Source organism: Lithobates pipiens, unplaced genomic scaffold, assembly GCF_037356315.1.
Source record: "Lithobates pipiens isolate NorthernLeopardFrog02 unplaced genomic scaffold, aLitPip1_a1.2 Scaffold_13, whole genome shotgun sequence".
NCBI lineage: Eukaryota > Metazoa > Chordata > Amphibia > Anura > Ranidae > Lithobates > Lithobates pipiens.
In genome coordinates, this window is record NW_027507718.1 from 444435943 (window position 1) to 444459847 (window position 23905).

General features: G+C 41.0%; 1 protein-coding gene across 1 annotated transcript in view; it reads right to left on the minus strand.

Moving 5' to 3' along the window:
• Positions 1-3599: 3599 nt before the first annotated feature.
• Positions 3600-23905, minus strand: part of PACRGL (parkin coregulated like) — a 43151-nt gene continuing 22845 nt past the window's right edge. Inside the window, exons 7-9 of the mRNA XM_077477715.1 lie at positions 15335-15442; positions 9580-9660; positions 3600-4312 (exon numbers count right to left, since the gene is read on the minus strand). Of these exons, the coding sequence (XP_077333841.1) occupies positions 4256-4312; positions 9580-9660; positions 15335-15442 (246 nt within the window). The 3' untranslated portion in view covers positions 3600-4255. The remainder of the gene's footprint in view (positions 4313-9579; positions 9661-15334; positions 15443-23905) is intronic.

Consider the following 23905-nt stretch of genomic DNA (forward strand, 5'->3'; position numbering starts at 1 on the left):
TTTAAAACTTTTGAGATGAGGGTTTTACAAGCTGAAAACGCTCAGGTGCGAATGGGCCCTAAATGGTAGTATGGCACAGTCTTACTGTGCTATAAAGGTAAAAGCCCTGCAAAGGTAGGTTTCATTTCAATGTTACATTTTTAGGTCAAATTGGAAATCTCCATTAAATTAACCTGAAATAGTACATCATGATGAAGGTGTATGTTATATAAAAGATACCTACATGAATAAAATAAAAAGCATATATTAGTTCATATAATACTTTACAGTGTATACTCTGTTTAATCACCAGTATGGACTTTATAGACATAGCCATCGTACACAACTAACAATGCTGATTTGATGTAGAGAACAGGATATAGGAAAACACTCAAACTTGGTTTACCCTCAGAGAACGGTCCAAATATGCGATTTGTCTTCTCACATCAATTCCTGACTGACAGGGTGCAAATTGTACTTCTGATTTTACATCACCATCTGCAGTAGATTTACTGACAGGAACTCATGTCATGTGTACTGGAATGGAACAGAAAGAATGCTGAAATGTTTCTGAACTTGACCCCAAGTAAGTTATGACTGGCTTTTTCCCCATGTTACATGCTGGATTGTAGACTTTGTGCTGTATGTTTTGGAATGTGGTTTCTTTATGCAACATATATAATAGAAATGATGTAATGTCGGATCAATCCACAAGTCAGGTTTGGCTCAGGTCAGCTTTGCTTGCAATAGTTACAAGGAGCATTATTTTACATTGTTCTACATTGAACCTCATTTGCCATGTAGTTGCCCACCCCATTAATTTGTTCAGATCTTTTTGCAAGGTTTTCACATCCTGCGGCGAAGTTATTGCCCTGCTTAGCTTACTATCATATCATACCGTAAATACAGAGATTGAACTGTTTACCCCATCCTCCGGGTCGTTTATGAACAAATTAAACAGGATTGGCCCAGCACAGAACCCTGGGGGACCCCACTATCCACCCCTGACCATTCTGAGTACTCCCCATTTATCAGCAACCTCTGAACTCGCCCCTTGTAGCCAGTTTTAAATCCATGTAAACACCCTATGGTGCATGCCAATGGGCCTTATTTTGTACAGTAAATGTTTATGAAGAACTGTGTCAAATGCTTTTTCAAAATCCAGATACACCACGTCTACAGGCCTTCCTTTATCTAGACGGCAACTCACCTCCTCATAGAAGGTTAATAGATTGGTTTGGCAAGAACGATTCTTCATGAATCCATGCTGATTACTGCTAATGATACCGCTCTCATTACTAAAATCTTGTATATAGTCCCTTATCATCCCCTCCAAGAGCTTACATACTATTGATGTTAGGCTAACTGATCTGTAATTCCCAAGGTTGTATTTTGGGCCCTCTTTAAATATTGGTGCTACATTGCCTTTTCTCCAGTAAGTAGACTGTCAGTAAAAATTAGGAACAATGGTCTGGTAATTACTTGACTGAGTTCCCCAAGTACCCTTGGGTGTAAGCCACCTGGTTCTGGTGATTTATTAATGTTAAGTTTCCCAAGTCTAATTTTAATTCTGTCCTCTGTTAATCGTGGAGGTGCTTCCTGTGATGTGTCATGCAGATAAACACTGCAGTTTTGGTTACTGAAGCCCCTCGATTCCCTTGTGATGACTGAGGAGAAGAATAAATTCAACACCTTCGCCATCTCCCCATCCTTTGTAACCAGATGTCCTTCCTCATTCTTTATGGGGCCAATATATTCTGTCCTCCTTTTTTACTGTTTACATACTTAAAGAATTCCTTGGGATTTTTCTTCCGCTATCTGTCTTAATGCTCTATCATAGCCATCCTTATTGTACCCTTACATTTCTTGTTTCATTCTTTATAAAGTCTGAATGTTGATGACGATACCTCAACCTTATATTTTTTGAAGGCCTTCTCCTTTGCTTTTATATGCACTTTTACATTGGAGTTAAGCCATTCAGAACTTTTGTTCGCTCTTTTAAATGTATTAACCAATGGGATGCATTGGCTAATGCCCTTATTTATTATGCTCTTAGAGAAAACCCATCTCTCCTTCGTGTACTTTGTTCCTAAGATGTTATCCCAATTTATGCCTTCTAGCAAGGTTTGTAGTTTAGGGAAGTTGGCTCTTTTGAAATTCAGTGTCTTTGAATTCCCCTTATGTTTCCTATTTGTGTGATTTATACTGAAGCCAATTGACCTGTGACGCTAGTTACCTAAATTGCCCGGTATTTCCACATCTGTGATCAGGTCTGTATTGTTGGTAATCAGTAGATCCAGTAATGCTTTATTTCTAGTTGATGTGTCTACCATCTGACCCATAAAATTGTCCTGCAAGACATTTAGGAACTGGCGAGCCTTAGATGAATGTGCGATTCCCTCCGCCCAGTCTGTCTGGATAATTAAAATTCCCAGTTATAACACTTCCCGTCCTTGCTGTTAATCCAAATTGTTATAGGAGATCTGTCTCCCCTTCCTCCCTCAGGTCAGGGGGGCTACAGCATTCTCTCAGTATTATTTTTCCCTTAGCTTCATCCCTTTGGAGCTCTACCCCTAAGGATTTCACCTCCTCCCTAGCTCCCTTAGTGATGTCATCTGTCACATTCACTTGTACATTATTCTTGTTAAATTATTATTATTCAGCTCATAGGCTGAACTAAAACAAGCTATGTGAGTATACCCAGCTTAAAGAGGAGCTCAAGTCACCTTTGTAAAAATTTAAAAAGTCAGCAGCTACATAAACTGCAGCTGCTGACTTCTAATAAACAGATACCTGTCTCAGACATCTCAACTGTGGGCCCCCGCAGCTGTAACAGCTTGCAGCTTCACAGCTGGCTGCCCACTGCGCATGTGTGAGCCGCGCTGCACTTTGTGAATGGTTCTGCAGTCTTTTGGGAGCTTTGACATGTCCCAGAAGACTGGGGGGAGGGTGGGAGAGAACTTCAAAACCAGGTACCCGCCCCCGAAACAAAAGTGCAATTTTGACCTTGGGTGATGCTTTGCTTTAAGACAGTGTACTGCTGATGGAGGAAAAGCGAAAATGTCATGAGCAGAGAAAGCCAACTCCAGGCACAATAACTTTTGTTTAAATATATTCCTTAATAGCCAAAATGGATATCAGTCCTCTTTGCATGCTACAAGTGCCTTCAGAAACCCCAATATTGCCCAGTATTAGTACGGGTGAGTATGGGGCTATGTCTCTACCGTAGATCAGAGATGAAGGGAGATGACAAGAGTCATCACAATAGAAGTCTATGGGGCTACAATGCGCTGGCATGGCCAGACTGTACACTAATACCAAAGGCTGCAGCCATGAGATCTAGAGGGAGGAGTATGGGCTAATTTAGGTGCGTGCAATGGGGAAAACAGGATAAGGACACATTGGGGCTGATTCATTTAAACTGTAGTGCAAAATCTAGTGCAGCTATGCATAGAAACCAATCAGCTTCAAGTTTTTCCAAAAGCCTAATTGATCAAGCTGAATTTAGAAGTGGATTGGCTACCATGCACAGCTGCACCGGATTTTGTGATCTACAGTTTTAGTAAATTAAACCCATTGTCTTGAAGTGCGCTTATGCTCTAAGGAAGGAAACTCACGGCTCTTGTCTAGATAATATTTATTTTGCTTAGATTTCCGCTTTAATAACACACCACTCAGCAGAAAATCAGCAATACATTTTCCCTCCACTGTCCTATGTATCAAATTCCATGTCAAAAGCTATTACAGTAAATTGTACTCCCAGGCCATTGAGATGTGCTGACAATAAAAGTACACGCTCCTCAACAAAAAATTCTCTGGCTCTGAACCCTCCACAAAGAGTAAATAATACAAAAGTTATACACTTGACAGCCAGACACCTCTGTCAAAGGATGAGGGTCAGCTATCTGCATCACAACCTTCAATCAGGTGGAATGTGAAATTCTGACTCCAACTGGTTACTATGTGTAGCAGCTGCATAATACAAATGAACCTATTAAATGATACTGTACGTAGTCAAATACTAATCCCAGTAATTTGTGAGTGCACTTGGCATTGCAGATCACACAGAAGAAGCCACTATCCCAGATCTTTTTTTTGCAGTATATAATTTCAGACATCAATCAATGCAGAAAACAATTATTGCACACAGGGGGTTTAGTCTCCAATAGGTTTTGGCATCCATGCTTTATATCTTCATAGGAAAGGCCACAGAAAGCTTGTGTATTAATTTCTTACAACATAAAGTCCACACCCACAAAACGTTTCCAGTTCAAGTTCAGCTGTATATGGAGCGGTAGGTTGGTATTTTCGATTTGATTATTGTCAGGCTTTCCTTTAAAAAGAAAAAGAAAATCCAAATTCAGTTGCCAAATAAAAAACAAAATTAATTCATGTGTAAGGCCCCTTTCACATGGGACGGATCAGTAATGATCCGCCCTGTGATGATCCGCTTGCTCAGCGGGGATCGCTCCGTTGTCCCTGCTGAGCCGGCGGCGGACAGGGCAGTCCCGGCACACTGTGCAGGGACCGCCCTGTCAGCTCTCCTCTATGCGGATCGGATGAGCACGGACCGTCTGTCCCTGTTCATCCGATCTGCAGACGGATAGAAAAATAGGATTTTCCTCCGTCGGCAGAATCGGACAATTGCGGAGGCGGACAATAGCGGGTGTCTGCGGACATTCATCCGCAGACACCCGCTATCCCATAGGGATGCGTGTATGTCCGTATTTCATCCATAAACGGATCGATGAAATACGGACATACTGTCCGCATGTGTGAAAGGGGCCTTAAGTAAAAAGAGCAGCTTTTTGTATCAAGTAATAAACAAAATATAACTAAACAGGACAAAAAAATCATCTGCAATTTTTTTAACGGGTCAATTCACATTTTTAGAAATAACAGGTGAACACCCTACACCCTCCCCTCTCCTTGCTCTCAGTGACTGAATAGAGTTAGGTGAATAAAGGCGAGTATATGCAGTAGGGAGGGTTGGGACATTAAAATTAACCTGTCACTTTGCCTTTTAACCTAAGCACAGGTTCACTTTTAGTGGCTAAATGTTTAGCTGGATATATTTAGAGACCATTACCTTATTTTTTAAACTTTTTTTGTAATTGGACTTAGAGATATTCATTTTACCTACAGGTAACCCTTATTATAGGCTTACCTTTAGGTAAAAATAACAAAGCTGGATTTACTAACGCTTTAACTTTAGTAAACTGTATATTTAAAGGTTTTAAATATATCTAATAAAATAGTTTAGCTTAACCTCCCTGGCGGTATGATTAGTTCTGGTTTTAGGTGCTGAAAGCGGTACAATTATTTTGCATGGAAATTTGGCGTTTTATATTGTAGTCCTGTAATTCTTAGGAATAACTTTCTTAAATCTGTTCAAACCAGAGTCTAGCAGACATCCCGGGTATGATAAAGTTTATAATATAATAAATAATAATACAAATTATTCAATAATGTAATCAAATCCAAAAACACTGAAATTTGCTCATTTGCAGAATTGTCGCTGTCATTAGATTTAGTGTTTGATGACGAATTTTCCCACAAATCGCTATCGCTCAGTTCTGCAAGTGATTATAATTTATTATCGCTGTTTTCTAGTTGGTCTAAAATCACTTTTGGCATAAAGGGACAGTTTTTGGTTGCTATGGGCAATCACCAAATTCCAGGCAGAAAAAAACAGTATTTATAATATAAAAGTGCATGCAGGGCAATGCACAGACCACTAGGGACAAAGGGGGTGTGCAATTTTTTTATACAGTACTGTATGTGTATTGTGTGTTTTTACTTTTGAATTTGGCGCCGATCTCCGCTCCCGTGCACTGTAGCGTCGCAGGGAACGGAGCTCGGCGGCATTCGGGCACTGTGTGAATCAAGCGGAGGACAGCTCGATCACACAGCGCAGAGGACATCGCTGGATCCAGGGGACAAGGTAAGTAACCTCTCCCTGTATCCAGCAACAATCCCATCTGGCCTCTTCTCCTACTGACAGAGTTAAGATATCTACCATCTCGCCAGCACATACTCCTACAAAGCCTCCCCCAGTGAAGAGACAGCATGGCACTGAGTTTTGTAGTCCCACGGCTGACGGTGCTCCCACTACCCCGATCCTTATAGAGCATAGGATCATGTACAAGTGGGGGTTTCCTACTAAACTGTTGGTCACCTATCAACATCAGCAAATCTCTATCTTAACCCCTAAGGATGTGATCAAACAGTTGCACAACTGGGGTATACTCACTGACCCACCACCAAAGACTCCCACTAACAAGAAGTCTGCCAAAATCTCGAATGCCTGGGACACGTGGAATAAACCCTAGTTAATGACCTTACTACTACCCAGGGATAATCTACCCTGGTCATCTAGCTGGATGTCATGTGCATACACTTGTGGAGGAGCTGCTTCCACATCCCCGCCCTACTGCTATTGTGTGCAAAGCATTTTCAGGTTACTCTAGTATACTTTTATCGCTTTGAGACTGCATTGTTGACTAAGCCTATATAGCTTCTACAACATACATAGATACCTTGTAGACATATCTATTCTGTATATCTGTAAACTTTACTACTGCATTTTGGTTCTTAAGACTCATATGTTATACTCTTAGCGACTACTTGGACCCTCTACTTCTCTGTGCCACTTTGACATATCTCATATTAGAACTCATGTCACTCAAAATCACCTCCCTCAATGTCAAAGGCTTGAATCTCCTATTCAAGCAAACCCTATTATGGAGTGAAGCGATTGCCCAACGCACCAATATATTATGTATCCAGGAAACACATTTTTCCTCGGTCAAACCAAACTAGTTTAGGTGCGACCCGAGTTATGTTAATGTGACCACTCAAGTGATTATCTGACATATATTCAAATGTATAACAGATATTGGACGTTGTTTTCTTATACTTCTGTATTTTAATTTAGTAAAGAAAACCTGAAAAAAAAACAAAAAAAATGAATAAAAACAAAAAAAAAACCCAAAAAACCTGGAAGCCGATTGGTTCCTATGCAGGGCTGCACCACATTTTGCACTCTCCAGTCTTAGTAGAGGTCCCTCAGTGAGCGGCTGCTTCATGATAGAGATCTGAGAGGCAACAATGGCTGGACCATGGGAGCCTATGGGCGACAGACTTTCCAGCTATTGTCAAGCATTCCCTCCTTTCCCCTGCATCTACCACCAACTGACAGGGGATCGCATGACTTAACCAAAGCAAGGCTGAAAATAGGTATATACATGTAGGGCAGCACAGTGGCTAAGATGTTAGTATTTCCACCTAGCAGCACTAGGGTTGTCAGTTTGAATTTCAACCATGGCACTACCTGCCTGGAGTGTGCATCTTGCCTGCGTGGGTTTCCTCTGGGTACTCCAGTTTCCTCCTACACGCCAAGGACATGCTAGTAGGTTAATTGGCTCCTGACAAAATTTTCCCTAGTATGTGTATGCATGAATGTGAGTTAGGGACCTTAGATTGTAAGCTCCTTGAGGGCAGAGACTGATGTACAATATATACAGAATCTCACAAAAGTGAGCACACCCCTCACATTTTTGTATATATTGTATTATATCTTTTCATGTGACAACACTGAAGAAATGATACTTTGCTACAATGTAAAGTAGTGAGTGTACAGATTGTATAACAGTGTAAATGTGCTGTCCCCTCAAAATAACTCAACACAACACAGCCATTAATGTCTAAACCGCTGGCAACAAGAGTGAGTACACCCCTAAGTGAAAATGTCCAAATTGTGCACAATTAGCCATTTTCCCTCCCAGTATCATGTGACTTGTTAGTGTTACAAGGTTTCAGGTGTGAATGGGGGGGGCAGGTGTGTTAAATGTTGGTGTTATCGCTCTCACTCTCATACTGGTCACTGGACGTTCAACATGGCACCTCATGGCAAAGAACTCTCTGAGGATCTGAAAAAAAGAATTGTTGCTCTACATAAAGATGGCCTAGACTATAAGAAGATTGCTAAGACCCTGAAACGGAGCTCGGTGGCCAAGACCATACAGCAGTTTAGCAGGACAGGTTCCACTCAGGACAGGCCTCGCCATGGTCGACCAAAGAAGTTGAGTGCACGTGCTCAGTGTCATATCCAGAGGTTGTCTTTGGGAAACAGACATATGAGTGCTGCCAGCTGGTGCTAGTGCTGCAGAGGTTGGAGGGGTGGGGAGTCAGCCTGTCAGTGCTCAGACCATACACCGCGCACTGCATCAAATTGGCCAGCATGGCTGTCGTTCCAGAAGGAAGCCTCTTCTAAAGATGATGCACAAAAAAGCCTGCAAACAGTTTGCTGAAGACAAGCCGACTAAGGGCATAGATTACTGGAGCCATGTCCTGTTGTCTGATGTGAGCAAGATAACCTTATTTGGTTCAGATGGAGTCAAGCATGTGTGGCTGCAACCAGGTGAAGAGTACAAAGACAAGCATGACTTACCTACAGTCAAGCATAATGGTGGGAGTGTCGTGGTCTGGGGCTGCATGAGTGCTGCCAGCATTAGGTAGCTACATTTCATTGAGAGAACCATGAATGCCAACATGTACTGTAACATAATGAAGCAGAGCATGATCCCCTCCCTTCAGAGACTGGGCTGCAGGGCAGTATTCCAACATGATAATGAACCCCAAACACACCTCAAAGATGACCACTGCCTTGCTAAAGAAGCTGAGGGTAAAGGTGATGGATTGGCCAAGCATGTCTCCAGACCTAAACCCTATTGAGCATCTGTGGAGCATCCTCAAGCAGAAGGTGGAGGAGTGCAAGGTCTCTTACATCCACCAGCTCTGTTATGTCGTCATGGATGAGTGGAAGAGGACTCCAGTGACAACCTGTGAAGCTCTGGTGAACTCCGTGCCCAAGAGGGTTAAGGCAGTGCTTAAAAATAATTGTTGCCACACAAAATATTGACACTTTGGGCCCAATTTGGACATTTTCACTTAGGAGTGTACTCACTTTTGTTGCCAGCGGTTTAGACATTAATGGCTGTGCGTTGAGGGGACAGCAAATTTACACTGTTATACAAGCTGTACACTCACTACTTTACATTGTCATTTTTTCAGTGTTGTCACATGAAAAGATAATAAACTATTTACAAAAATGGGAGGGGTGCACTTACTTTTGTGAGATACTGTATATATCAGTGCATGGAGGCAACCATATATGACTACTGCATACATGGTCTGTGTTGCTGCTTAGCAGAGCGATTGTGCCTTGCCGATTCGCTCATCTTACTGAATGTCTTCCAGGCAAGTGTTGTCTGAAAACAGGCTTGACATTCTCTAATGATGTGAAACATTCACAATGCTCATGGTAGACACAGACATGATTTAGGGTGCCTAGTAGGTTTTTATTCAGGCTGGTAAAGTTGAGTTTCTTTTACTTCAAATAATAATGTTAGTGTCAGCATGTGCCCTAATGATGAATGCACCCGTCCAATGTAATACATCTGCAGATAATTCACTGCTTAGTGCTTCACTGCAGAGCAATACAAGGTTTTTGTAATTTCAAGGATGTTAATTCAGCTCATAATAATCTTTTTTGTTTAATGCACATCTTCATGTTTATAATGTATTATCAGAAATTACCTTCCCACCATAATGCTCCAATTTCTGTAAAGCAGTCGTGACTGAATCTTTATGTTTTTTGTCCATTAGTCTTTTGGAGAGCTGTCAAAAGAAAATACAAACATGAAACAGATCTTTTTTTTTTTTTTTTCATGAAACACGTTTATTAAAGCAAACCTGTAGTGTGAAAATAAAAAGCTCAGGGTGAATAGTTCCCACGCTAGAATTTCCCTTCAACTCTTTCGTTGCCAGAGCTGTTTTTTTGCATTTTTTTTTGCACACATGTTTAAAACAATTTTAGCCACGAAAATGTAAATGCCGAAAAACATAATATATTTTTTCTGAAAGCAGACCCACTAGAGAATAAAATGAATGAATTAAGTTAGTTTTAAGACACACAAATGCAATAAATTAGCCAATTGGGTAAAATATAATAATAGATGTTGTGCCACCTAAATAGATACCAAACAATAAAAAAAAACGTAATCCCTTGACGCCGCCCGCACGCATATATTCGGCCACTCGGCGGGTGGGCCTCAACACTGAGCGGCTTCGTATATGTGGCCCTGTTAAAACAACTTACTGTGCTGAAAGCATACTCCCTGAACGCTCCTAGCATGGTAGCCGGTGGGTACCAGAAAGCTCATGATGCAAACTTGAGAACAGGAGCTTTCCAGTCATGTGAGCGCTTTGACAACCAATCACATGACCCGAATGCCCGCCTCCACCTACCGGCTTTTAAAACTGTTAAAGAGCCGGGAGGCGGTGGGCATGAAAAGGTTAAAATTGTGTGCATCTGAAATGGTGAAAGACTTCAGTAGCCTATATTTTATATAGGCAACACTTTAAAAGCTCTTATAGGTCATCCATTTAGAGTTACTCAGGAGCTCTGATGCCCAAATTATTGCTCACACTCCGTGCGTGGCAATATGTAACATGTAGATCGCAATCGACATTTACATATGTACATGTGTGTACACTTTATTGCCAAAGGTATTAGGGCACCTGCCTTTACATGACATTTAATGGCATCCCAGTCTTAATCCGTAGGGTTTACTATTGAATTGGTCCACCCTTTGCAGATATAAACAGATTTTAGACAGCACAGAATACTAGAAAGCACAGAAAAAAAATCAGCTCACACGATGTGTAGCAGGATCCACAGGTATGTTTTTTTATTTATTGAACAAAAAAAGCAAAACACTTTCATTGGTCTATTTAAAAGGAAATAAGAGAGAATTCATTGATATGGTTTACATATACTTTCAGAACATATACACTATATTGTCAATTATAAATAATAGTGTCGCGCAGTATAAGTCAAGATAGAAATAGAAAAGGAGAAAAAGGGAAGAGAAAGGAAGGGACAGGGTGGGGGGAGCGAACAGGGAGGTAGGTAATGGAGCTATAGATGAAAGGTGATGGAAGAGAACTATATATATAAATGGATATGGACTTAGTATAAAAGTACCTTTTAACTTATATGTTGCATAATGAGCTAGGTAAATAAATAGTAATAACAATCATAGGCCAATATCTGGACAACAGAAATCTATATACGTTCACTCTAGTGATAGTAAACACAACTGTGCAAAAAATGCAATATAGCATGCCAAGTGAATAAATAAATAAATAAATAGCAATCATAGGTCAATATCTAGACAACAGGAATCAATATGCGTTCACTCTGGTGATAGTAAACACAACTGTGCAAAAATGCAATATAGCATGCCAAGTGAATGTGCAAAATGTAAAACAAATCTGAATGAATCAGATAAATTAACTAAAGAGAAAAAAGTTTATATATATATATATATATATATATATATATATATATATATATATATATATATATATATATATATATATATAAAGCATGGACTACTAGTTTATACAGTGCATAACCTTGTGCAAAAACTGCTAGCAGCAAAAAAAACAGTGCATAACTCTGTGTAAACATTGCAAGTGGCAAAAAAGGGGGGGAGTAAAGTGCTAATAATGCAAATTAATAAGTCCTGGAATATTGAAAAATAGACGTGCAAAAATCTGCAAAATAAGAGTTCTTTGTTTCAAACTCAAGTGTTGGTGTTATCATGCAAACACATAAGTGCAGTGGTTGTTTCTTTCTTTTATCCAATAGGTGAGAGGATGTGCCCTTACCTCACGACTGTGAGGTTACAACCTTATTATAGTATAGGTGTATATATCCTATCGCTCCAGTTCTGAGACCTTTAGAATGGGTATACCTCACAAAATATAGAGATGATAATCCATAGTGTAGTATTTCAGCAAAACCAATTTTTATTAAGGTATAACATCAGGGTACTCACATTATGGAGCACACATGAACAGCGGTATATGAATAAAGCAAGCGGTGCACTCCAGCGTTCTTTCCGGTGTCCCTCTCTCTTTCTCCTTCCTTACGCATATTCGTCACCGTCACGTGACTTCGTGACTTTCCCTGATGAAGTCATGTGACGGTGACGAATACGTGTAAGGAAGGAGAAAGAGAGAGGGACACCGGAAAGAACGCTGGAGTGCACCGCTCGCTTTATTCATATACCGCATTATTAGCACTTTACTCCCCCCCTTTTTTGCCACTTGCAATGTTTACACAGAGTTATGCACTGTTTTTTTGCTGCTAGCAGTTTTTGCACAAGGTTATGCACTGTATAAACTAGTAGTCCATGCTTTATATATATATATATATATATAACTTTTTTCTCTTTAGTTAATTTATCTGATTCATTCAGATTTGTTTTACATTTTGCACATTCACTTGGCATGCTATATTGCATTTTTGCACAGTTGTGTTTACTATCACCAGAGTGAACGCATATTGATTCCTGTTGTCTAGATATTGACCTATGATTGCTATTTATTTATTTATTCACTTGGCATGCTATATTGCATTTTTTGCACAGTTGTGTTTACTATCACTAGAGTGAACGTATATAGATTTTTGTTGTCCAGATATTGGCCTATGATTGTTATCACTATTTATTTACCTAGCTCATTATGCAACATATAAGTTAAAAGGTACTTTTATACTAAGTCCATATCCATTTATATAGTTCTCTTCCATCACCTTTCATCTATAGCTCCATTACCTACCTCCCTGTTCGCTCCCCCCCCCCCCCACCCTGTCCCTTCCTTTCTCTTCCCTTTTTCTCCTTTTCTATTTCTATCTTGACTTATACTGCGCGACACTATTATTTATAATTGACAAAACTTAGAGAGTAGGCAAAGCTCTTTTCTAGTGTACGCAGCAGTTTCCTGTTTCTTTGTTTGGTTGGTTGGTGCAGAGGTATTCTATACATCAATATACACTATATTGTCAGTGTTTTTGACTCTGGTCCGGCCGCACCTGGAGTATGCTGTCTAGTTCTGGGCACCAGTCTTCAGGAAGGATGTACCGAAAATGGAGCGAGTACAAAGAAGGGCAATAAAGCTAATAAAGGGTCTGGAGGATATTCGTTATGAGGAAAGGTTGTGAGCACTGAACTTATTCTCTCTGGAGAAGAGACGCTTGAGAGGGGATATGATTTAAATATACAAATACCATACTGGTGACCCCACAATAGGGATAAAACATTTTCACAAACGGGAGTTTAACAAGACTCGTGGCCACTCATTAAAATTAGAACAAAAGAGGTTCAACCTTAAAATTACGTAGAGGGTTCTTTACTGTAAGAGCGGCAAGAATGTGGAATTCCCTTCCACAGGCGGTGGTCTTAGCGTGGGGCATTGATAGTTTCAAGAAACTATTAGATAAACACCTGAACGACCACAACATACAGGGATATACAATGTAATACTGACATATAATCACACACATAGGTTGGACTTGATGGACTTGTGTCTTTTTTCAACCTCACCTATTATGTAACCTACTATGTATTGGGACACCTGCCTTTACACACACATGAACTTTAATGGCATCCCAGTCTTTGTCTGTAGGGTTCAATATTGAGTTGGCCCACCCCTTGCAGCTATAACAGCTTCAACTCTTCTGGGAAGGCTGTCCATAAGGTTACGGAGTGTCTATGGGAATGTTTGACCGTTCTTCCAAAAGTGCATTTGTGAGGTCAGGCACTGATTTTGGACAAGAAGGCTTGGCTAACAGTCTGCCCTCTAATTTACCCCAAAAGTGTTCTATTAGGTTGAGGTCAGGACTCTGTGCAGGCCAGTCAAGTTCCTCCACCCCAAACTCGCTCATCCATATTTTTATGTACCTTGCTAAAAATAAAAACTCTTTGCGCGATGATGCCACCGTGCAGTGCACATTTACATGAACTTGTCTGCTTTCAGAAAAAATATAATATTTTGGGGGGGTTGGGGGGGGGGGGGCTTTGTTGGCAGAAGTTCTGAGTCATATCCACTCTAAAGAAAACTAAAGACAGAAATCATTTTAGCTTGAGCTGGGCATGTCGTAAGGCACTCCTGTAACATGCTAATGACACCAGGCCAGGCAATATAATTTAGAGTTCTGATGACAACGTTTTACAACTCATCTGGTACTTCGTTTTATTGAAAATACTGGTAGCCCCACCAGGAGAGGCTTCAGGCCAGGCACAGACATTCACCACCTACCTTAAGCCTCAGTTCACAGTACACCGCATGCGAGTCGCACAGGAACTGCACTGCATTCGTGTGCAATTCACACGTGGTTCAGTATAGTGCGATTTGAACCCATTCATTTTGAATGGGCTCAATCCCACCGAATCGCACCAGAGAAGCGCATGCGCCTTTTTTTTGGAGCCGCACTGAACTGGAAAACATAGTGGTTTTCTACAATGCGATCCGCTGCATTTCGGGTGTTGTTAACTTTGTATTGACAACCGTAACAGATTGAAAGGGCTAAGAAATTGCAATGTGGTGCAGGAGACAAGGAGTGTGAACCTAGCCTAAATCGAGTCGTGTCAAGGGAATCTTTTGGGGTTGTTTCACCTACAATACTCATGCTTACGTTTACTTGTCCTTTAATGTAGAAAAGGAGAAAAACAAAGATTTTGTTTTCAGTGATGGGAAATGTTATATCTTGTGAAAAGGCTTCTTAATAGGATCTGAATAGAGGAAAGTGTATAACATAGGTCTTACATCTAGGTTGCTATTCCACCAGACAGAAGATTTCTAAACACATCAAATTCAAATTCCCTCTCTCCTTCCGAATTATAGCCCTTTTCTCTACTAACCTGTTTCCCTGAAAATAAGACCTAGCTTGATTGTCGGTGATGGCTGCAATATAAGCCCATTTTCGGGGAAACAGGGTAGGAGTGTCTACTTATTGTCTGTGCTGGACCAGCTCTTTCACATAAAGCTTTTATTTATCTGCTGGGGGAGGAGCAAAGGGGAATACTATAGACTGTCACTTAACTGACAGCTCTGAGTGTGCTGATATCACATCCAAGATGGCGGCGCCCAGCAGCAATTTCAGAGCATTTGAATGTCTGCACAAGGGAGGCTTTTACAGCTAAATAACATGCATAAAATACAATAAATGATCATATTATCTTATGGGAAGATCTGCGTTGCAATGAATGGTCTAGAAACGGGGGGGGGGGGGGGGGTATTTACTAATGTTGGAGCGTACAAAATCTGGTGCAGCTCTGCACAGAAACCAATCAGCTTCCAGGTTTTATTGTCAAAGCTTAATTGAACAAGCTGAAGTTAGAAGCTGATTGGTTACTATGCACAGCTGCTCCAGATTCTGAGTGCTCCAGTTTTCGTAAATCTCCCCCCAGGGTCTTTTCAAAAAGCTATTTTCAGAACTTACACTGGTGAGCAGACTCTTTAGATGAATGTTTAATGCTGGACCAACAACAGCACTAAGCTGTACCAAGCCATTCAAACCTTTTTCAAACACGGCACCATCTGAGTGTACCTGAGAATCAAGACAGATCATTAGTTTAAATATTAAAGCAGTACTAAATTAAAATGTATATAAACACAATTTATAGCAATTTATCATAATAATCAATATAAACAAGGTAAAATGCTCCCCAAAAAGAAGAGACTATATGCTGTCCTTTGAAAAGTCCTGTGCCACAGGTTCTATTTCATGAAGCTACAACAGTACTTAGGGTACAATACTGTAAATAGTATTTTAGAAATGCTAAAGTGGCCTTTAAAGTTTAACTTTTTTTTAACCACTTCATGCCCTTAGGCCATATAAACAGTATATAGCTGCAGTCATGATCCTTGTGCCATTTTTTTAAGTCAGTGATGCCCCCCTCCCATTGCCATGTCCAAGCTCTCTTGCCCCACGAGGAGCCTGGGGTCCACTATGGTTAGCTGCGCTGGCTGACTATAGAAAAGAAGGAGCATCCATTTCCTGAACTTCTCTATGGTACTGTATATAAAACCAGAAGAGATGAGGATTTTGTCACTTTCGGTTTCAGCTGTTTATTTAGTGGCGGTTAACAGCTAGTAATGCAGCCGATCAAACTTATCTCAGTTTGATCGGCTGCTTGGGAGGGCAGTAGAGATCTGGGGTCTATTCTAGAGATCTGGGGTCTCACAGACCCCAGATCTCTCAGTAAAGAGTACCTGTTACTGCCAGTGCTATCACAAGGGATGTTGTTAATCTCTTGTGTAAGCAATAAAGTTGATCCAAAATAAAAAAATGAAAGACACACTGTAAAAAAAAAAGTGCATAAAAAAAGAATTTATAAAAATGAAAGTAAAGCACTCCCGACCCCTGTGCTCACGCTCAAATATGAACGCATACGTAGGTCCTGCACGCATATGTATAAGGTGATCACAACACACGTGAGGTTTTGTCACAAACGTCAGAGTGAGAGCAATAATTCTAGCACCAGCACTCACGCTTACGACCCCTTTCACACTAGGGTGGTTTTCAGTTGCTTTAGCGCTAGAAATAGCCTCTGCTAAGCGCCTGAAAACCACCTCTTATTCTTTCCAGTGTGCTTTTTCACACTGGGGCGGTGCGCTTGCGGGATGGGGAAAAAAGTCCTGCAAACAGCATCTTTGAGGTGTATACAGCTCTCCCAAACCACCTCTGCCCATTGGAATGAATAAGCAGCGCTTTAAAAGCGCCTTAAAAGGAATTTAAAAGCGCAGCAAAACAGGAGTTTTAACCCCTTTTTTGGGGGTTAAAAGTGCCCCACTAGCGGCCGAAAAGCATTGCAAAAGCTAAAATGGGTGGTGCTTTACCGTGAACGCAGCCCCAGTGTGAAAGGGGTCTTACTCTAAACTGGTAAATGGTAAGGACTTTTTTACCTCCTTTTTTGGGGTTAAAAGCGCCCCGCTATCGGCCAAAAACCAGTGGTAAAGCGCTACTTTATCGCAAATTCAGACGCGGCCCCAGTGTGAAGGGGTTCTTACTCTAAACTGGTAACCGGCAAGGACTTTTAAAGTGTTGCCTATGGTTAATTTAATGTATCATAGTTTGTTCCCATTCCACAAATGTGCGCAATTTTAATGCATGTTAAGTATCTACAGTGTGGAAAATAATTAGTTGATTCCCTGCAGATTTTGTAAGTTTAGCCACTTACAAAGAAATAAAGGGTCTATACTTTTTATCATAGGTGTATTTTAAATGATAGAGACAAAATATCAACCAAAAATCCAGAAAAAAAACACGATACAAAATGTTATAAATTGAGTTGCAGTTCAGTGAGTAAAATAAGTATTTGATCCCCTACCAAACCAACAATAATTCTGTCTCCCACTGGCTACAGGATGTGCTCATTTAGTACACAGATTTGTGCTTTCAATTTAAGAAGGTGTTTCTAACGACAACTCGTTATCTGTGTAAAAGACACCTGTCCACAGAATTTCTTTCTTCCATTCTTCCTCACCATCATGGGCAAGACTAAAGAGCTGTCAAAGGACATCAGGGACAAGATTGTAGACCTGCACAAGGCTGCTACAAGACCACCAGCAAGGTTCTTGGTGAGGGGGAGACAACTGTTGGAGCGATTATTCGCAAATAGAGGAAATACAAAATAACTCAATCTCAAAACTAATAAATCAATCACCCTCAGTCTGGAGCTCCATGCAAGGTTTTGTCTCATGGGATAAGGGAGTGATCATGAGAAAAGTGAGGGGTCAGCCCAAAATGGCACAGGAGGAGCTTGTGAATGATCTCAAGGCAGTTGGGACCACAGTCAAACACACACAATACGCTGCCATGGATTGAAATCTTGCAGCGCCCACAAAGTACCCCTCCTCAAGAAGTCACATGTTCAGGCCTGCCTGAAGTTTGCCAATGAACATCTAAATGATTCAGAGAAGGACTGGGAGAAAGTGCTGTGGTCAGATGGGACCAAAATTGAGCTCTTTGGCATTAACTCTACTTGCCATGTTTGGGGGAATAAAAAACTACTGACTATGACCATATGAACACCATCCCTACAGTCAAGCATGGAGGTGGAAATATAATGCTTTGAGGCTGTTTCTCTGCTAAAGGTAAAGGTCAACTTTGCCGTATTGAGGGGCCATATATTGTAAAATCTTGGATGAGAACCTTATTCCCTCAGCCAGAACACTGAATATGGGTCTCCCAGCATAACAATGACCCAAAACATACCACCAAGGCAACATAGGAGTGGCTCAAAAAGGAGCACATTAAGATCATGACCTTAATCCTATAGAAATCATATGGAGGGAGCTGAATTCCTGAAGCATTCGTGTTACCAAGAAACGTTAAGGTTTTAGAGAAGATCTGGAATAGAAGAGTGGACCAAAATCCCTCCTGAGATGTGTGCAAACCTGGTAATCATATACAAGAAAAGTCAAGTTTTGCTTGGGTATCAAATACTTATTTTACTTGCTGAACTGCAACTCCATTAATAACATTTGTATGATGAGTTTTTTTCTGGATTTTTGGTTGATATTCTGTCTCTATCATTTAAAATACACCTATGATAAAACATATAGACTTTTCATTTCTTTGTAAATGAGCAAACTTACAATCTTTTTTTCTAGAATAGTGCATCTACAATGCACACTACCACTATCTGTAAAATGGTAACAACAGAACCGTCCGAATTTCATTCAGTCTATGCCCAACCTAACTGGGGGAAGTGGTGGAAAAGATGGCAGCTGGCATATTGCCATGGGAGAGGTCTGTATTGGAGCAATGGAGCAGGAAGGCAAACACAGAGGGGAGGCAGCCATTGAGTACCTATATCAAAGAACAAAAAATGTGCTATTGCGCTGACTAGAACCCAATCGTCATTTACTGGGGCACAAATGAGGGCCAGGAGAGTGGTAGGGAACACCAGGTGAAGTGGATGCAGCTCCTCTCAGAATAGGTCTTGAGATCCTAATGCACATACAGGCATGCCCCACTTTTGAAGTACAGAATGGGGTTTATTTACTAAAGCTAGAAAGTGCAAAATCAGACTCACTTGTACACAGTAACCAATGAGCTTCTAACCTCAGCTCGTTCAATTACCTTTGATAATAAAACCTGGAAGCTCATTGGTTTCTGGGTATGCCTGTATACAAGAAAAAAACAAACACAAGAGGGCACCTCCATCTAGGTGTAGCGATGTATTCATTTATCATTATTTATTTATGAATAAATTGCTACACCTAGATGGAGGCGCCCTCTTGTGTTTGTTTTTTTATTGTGTACTCGTATGCTATGGAAAAAGCTGCCTAACTATGGCTATATGATAGTTCTATCTAAAACCAGGTACCACGCCATTTTATTTAAACACACTTTAACCAATTCCCGACCGGCGCACGACGATGTACACTGGCAGAATGGCACGGGCAGGCAAATTGGTTTACAGGTACGTCCATTTGTATTTGCCTCCCTGCCATCACGCGCGTGCCAGTCCAGACCCCCGTGAGTCCGGTCGTGGGTCCCGCGGACTCAAGTCCGCGGGGATACCGCAATCGTCTCACGGGAGGCTGAACGGGGAGATGCCGTTGTAAATAGCATCTCCCCGTTCTGCCTAGCAACAAGTGACACTGATCTCTGCTCCATGTGATTGGAGCAGAGATCAGTGTTCACTAACACAAAGCCCAGCCCCCACAGTTAGTAACACGCCCCTATGACACACTTAACCCCTACACTGCCACCCCCTGGTTAACCCCTTCACTGCCAGTGTCATTTACACAGGAATCAGTGCATTTGTATAGCACTGATAGCTGTATAAATGACAATGGTCCCCAAAATGTGTCAAAAATATCCAATGTGTCCGCCATAATGTCGCAGTCACAATAAAAATCGCTGATTGCCGCCATTACTAGTAAAAAAAAAATAATAAAAATGCCATAAAACTATCCCCTATTTTGTAAACGCTATACATTTTGCGCAAACCAATCAATAATTGCTTATTGTGATTTTTTTTACCAAAAATATGTAGAAGAATACGTATCGGCCTAAACTGAGGGAAAAAAAATGTTTTATATATTTTTGGGGGATATCTATTATAGCAAAAAGTAAAAAATAATGCGTTTTTTTCAAAATTGTTGCTCTATTTTTGTTTATAACGCAAAAAATAAAAACCGCAGGGTGATCAAATACCACCAAAAGAAAGCTCTATTTGTGGGGAAAAAAAGGACATCAATTTTGTTTGGGAGCCACGTCACACGACCGTGCAATTGTCAGTTAAAGCGACGCAGTGCAGAATCGCAAAAAGTGGTCTGGTCTTAAGCCAGCAAAATGGTCCGGTCTGAAAGTGGTTAATGTAAAACTATACCTAAAATGAAAATTGCATTTCACAAATTTAGCAAATAAGCCATTTCTTTGCAATGCAGTATAACATTTTTAAAAGCTGCCACTGACCTTTCATCCAGAAGGAGGGCAACACTACAAGGACTGCGGTGAATTCACTGGAACGTTGTCAACCCCAGAAGCCAAATAAGACCACTACACACTGTCACTGATAACAATCTTAATACTGACTGTAGAGCTAGCATTATAATCCAACAGGATGCCCTGCAGCCAGAGGAGGTAATGCAGAGCACCCTCTTGGTTCCTGCCTCCAACAGAGAAAAAACAATGGCAGCCCCTGAAATAACATCACAATGATTTATTCGGAAAGTTTAAAAATGGCATGTACTGGGAGGAGAGGGAGCTACCAGGGGAATACAGACAAAAGCGTTATAGCAGCTTTATGAATCAGCACCGTAGATATTTATAAAACCGAATGGGTATCTGTTCACAGGTCTGAACTTCACAAACCCCTTAGAGAACATACGCTGTCAAAGATTTTGCTCAAACATTCAATATAGCGGCACAACAATCCCCGATGAAGCATGTCTGATCACATGGAACCAGCCAAGTTTCCCCACCTTGCTATTTTGTTGCATTCACAATCAGGATTTCAGCTTACACCATGCAGTTTTGAAAAACCACAAAACCACCATTTGTAATTGATTTATTGTTTGGCGAAAAAAACTGCAAGGATATACATAACTGTGGCCTATTTGTATTATGAGCAACTTTGACTCCATTTATTCTATCCTATTCTATGGTACAACCTATTCTATAGCTGCAAAAGCTAATCCCATTTGTTCCCAAGATTGTTTTATTAAAACGTTTTGTACAATACATCATAAAACAATACAGTGGGGTTAATTTACTAAAACTGGAGAGTGCAAAATCTGGTGCAGCTCTGCACAGAAACCAATCAACTTCCAGGTTTTATTGTCAAACGTTTAATTTAACAAGCTGACTGGCTACCATGCACAGCTGCACCAGATTTTCCACTATATCTCCAGAGCAAATCCAGAGCAACACAGAAAATAGATGCTTGCCTTTATTACAGCAGAAGAGGGAAGATACAGCCGTGGCCAAAAGTTTTGAGAATGACACAAATATTAATTTTCACAAAGTCTGCTGCCTCAGTTTTTGATGGCAATTTTCATATTCTCAAGAATGTTAGGAAAAGTGATCAGATTAATTGCAATTAATTGCAAAATCCCTCTTTGCTACGAAAATGAACTTAATCTAAAAAAAAAAAAAAAAAAAAAAAATTTCCACTGCATTTCAGAACTGCCTCAAAAGGACCAGATGACATCATCTCCCTGTTGAGGAGGACAAGACAGGAAATCACTCTGCAATGCTGATTGAGTTAGAATAACAGACTGAAAGCTTTAAAAGGGAGGGTGGTGCTTGAAATCATTGTTCTTCGTTACCCATGGTTACCTTCAAGGAAACACATGCAGTCATCATTGCTTTGCACAAAGATGAATTCATAAGCAAGGATATTGCTGCTACTAAGATTGCACCTAAATCAGCCATTTATCAGATTAGAGGTTGACCGCTATGGGTTTTTCGTCTGGCCGATGCCAATGCCGATACTTAGAAATCGGGGTGGCTTATGACAGATTTTTGCGGCCAATTTATTTATTTTGGCAGGTGGCACTGGTTGCCACTGGCAGATTGCACTGGTTGGCGCTGGCAGGTGGCACCGACAGGTGACATTGGCAAGTGGCACAGGTTGGCACTGATTGGCAGGTGACACTAATTGGCACTGGCAGATGGCACTGGCAGGTGGCACTGATTGGGACTGGCGGGTGGCACTGGCAGGTTTCACAGCCGATAGTGTAACTGTGTGAAACAATGCTCTCTGCAGCACCACGGTGTGTGAAACTGTATAGAGAGATAGAGAGAGCTGCCAAATTCAGCTTGATGTAGGAGGTGGGCAGGACCCAGCAGCTATCCAGCCAATGATTGGGCTGTATAAGAAAGGGGCGGGGCCACAAACACATAGCGGCTGGCTCAGATCCCATCGGCTGATGTTGGATAGCTGGGTCCCGCCCTCCCCTGACATCCAATCTCAATTTTGACATCTCCTCTCTCTCTCCATACAGTTTCACACACTGCGGCGCTGCTCTGCCAATAGAGTGTGGAGAAGGGAGGATTTCTCCAAAATGGACAAATGTCGGCCGTTATATCGGTCAACCTCTATATTAGATCATCAAGAACTTCAAGAAGAGAGGTTCAATTGCTGTGAAGAAGTCTTCAGGGAGCCCAAGAAAGTCCAACAAGTGCCAGTTGATTCAGCTGTGGGATCGGGGCACTACCAGTGCAGAGCTTGCTCAGGAATGGCAGCAGGCAGGTGTGAGTATATCTGCATGCACAGTGAGGTCAAGACTTTTGTTGGATGGCCTGGTGTCCAGAAGGGCAGCAAAGAAGCCACTTTTCGCCTGGAAAAAACATCAGGGACAGACTGATATTCTGCAAAAGGAACAGGGACTGGACTGCTGAGGACTGGGATAAAGTAATTTTATAAATTAATGTGTGGGGTTGCTTCTCAGCCAAGGGAGTGGGCTCACTCACAATTTTGCCTAAGAACACAGCCATGAATAAAGAATGGTACAAAAACCTTCCTCCAAGAGCAACTTCTCCCAACCATCCATGAACAGTTTGGTGATGAATAATGCCTTTTCAGCATGATGGAGCACCTTGCCATAAGGCAAAAGTGATAACAAAGTGTCTTGGGGAACAAAACTTTGACATTTTTGGTCCATGGCCAGGAAACTCCCCAGACCTTAATCCCATTGAGAACCCGTGGTCAGTTCTCAAGAGGTGGTTGAACAAAAAAAAAAAAAAAAAAAATCACAAATTCTGAAAAACTCCAAGAATTTATTATGCAACAATGGGCTGCCATCAGTCAAGAGGTCTCGAAAAAAGAAAGGTCAACACTGCAAATATTGATTTTTGCATAAACCCTAATGTAATTGTTATGTTGTTAAATTGTTAATTGTTATTATACTTCAGTATACCATAGTAACATCTGACAAAAAGATCTAAAAACACTGAAGCAGCAGACTTTGTGGAAATTAATATTTGTGTCATTCTTAAAACTTTTGCCCATGGCTGTACAGTGTGAACCGAAAGAATATAACACAATAATGTAATAGTATGAAATTTGTTTGGACACTGAGCCGATTCAGTGGGGTGATGACTAGGCATAAATTGGTTCACAGTTTTTATGTAATAATAAAGTATAAAATAGGTAATCTAGTAGTCTGTGTGTCATCCAGTAAAGAATAAGCCGGCAATAGATGGATCAAATCTCGACTGGTTCAGCAGACACTGGCCCAGATTCTATACATCCATACACAGGCTGGTTGTACCTAAGTTGATCCATTAATCGTCTTGGTTACACCCAGCCTGTCTGATTTTTTATCTGCAATTATTGCCGGCAGCTATAGCCCCTAGCGGTAATCACTCTGTTCTGCTGGCTAGGAAGGCTCCCCACCGACAGAACACAGTAGCGCTGCGGAAGTGATTCCTCCATTAACACTGACTGAATGGGTATTTGTTGGGTATCTTTTGGCCATCTATTCAACCCACAACCCAAGAGATTTAGGTCGGATTTTCTTCTATAACTCAGCACACTTTTTTACATCA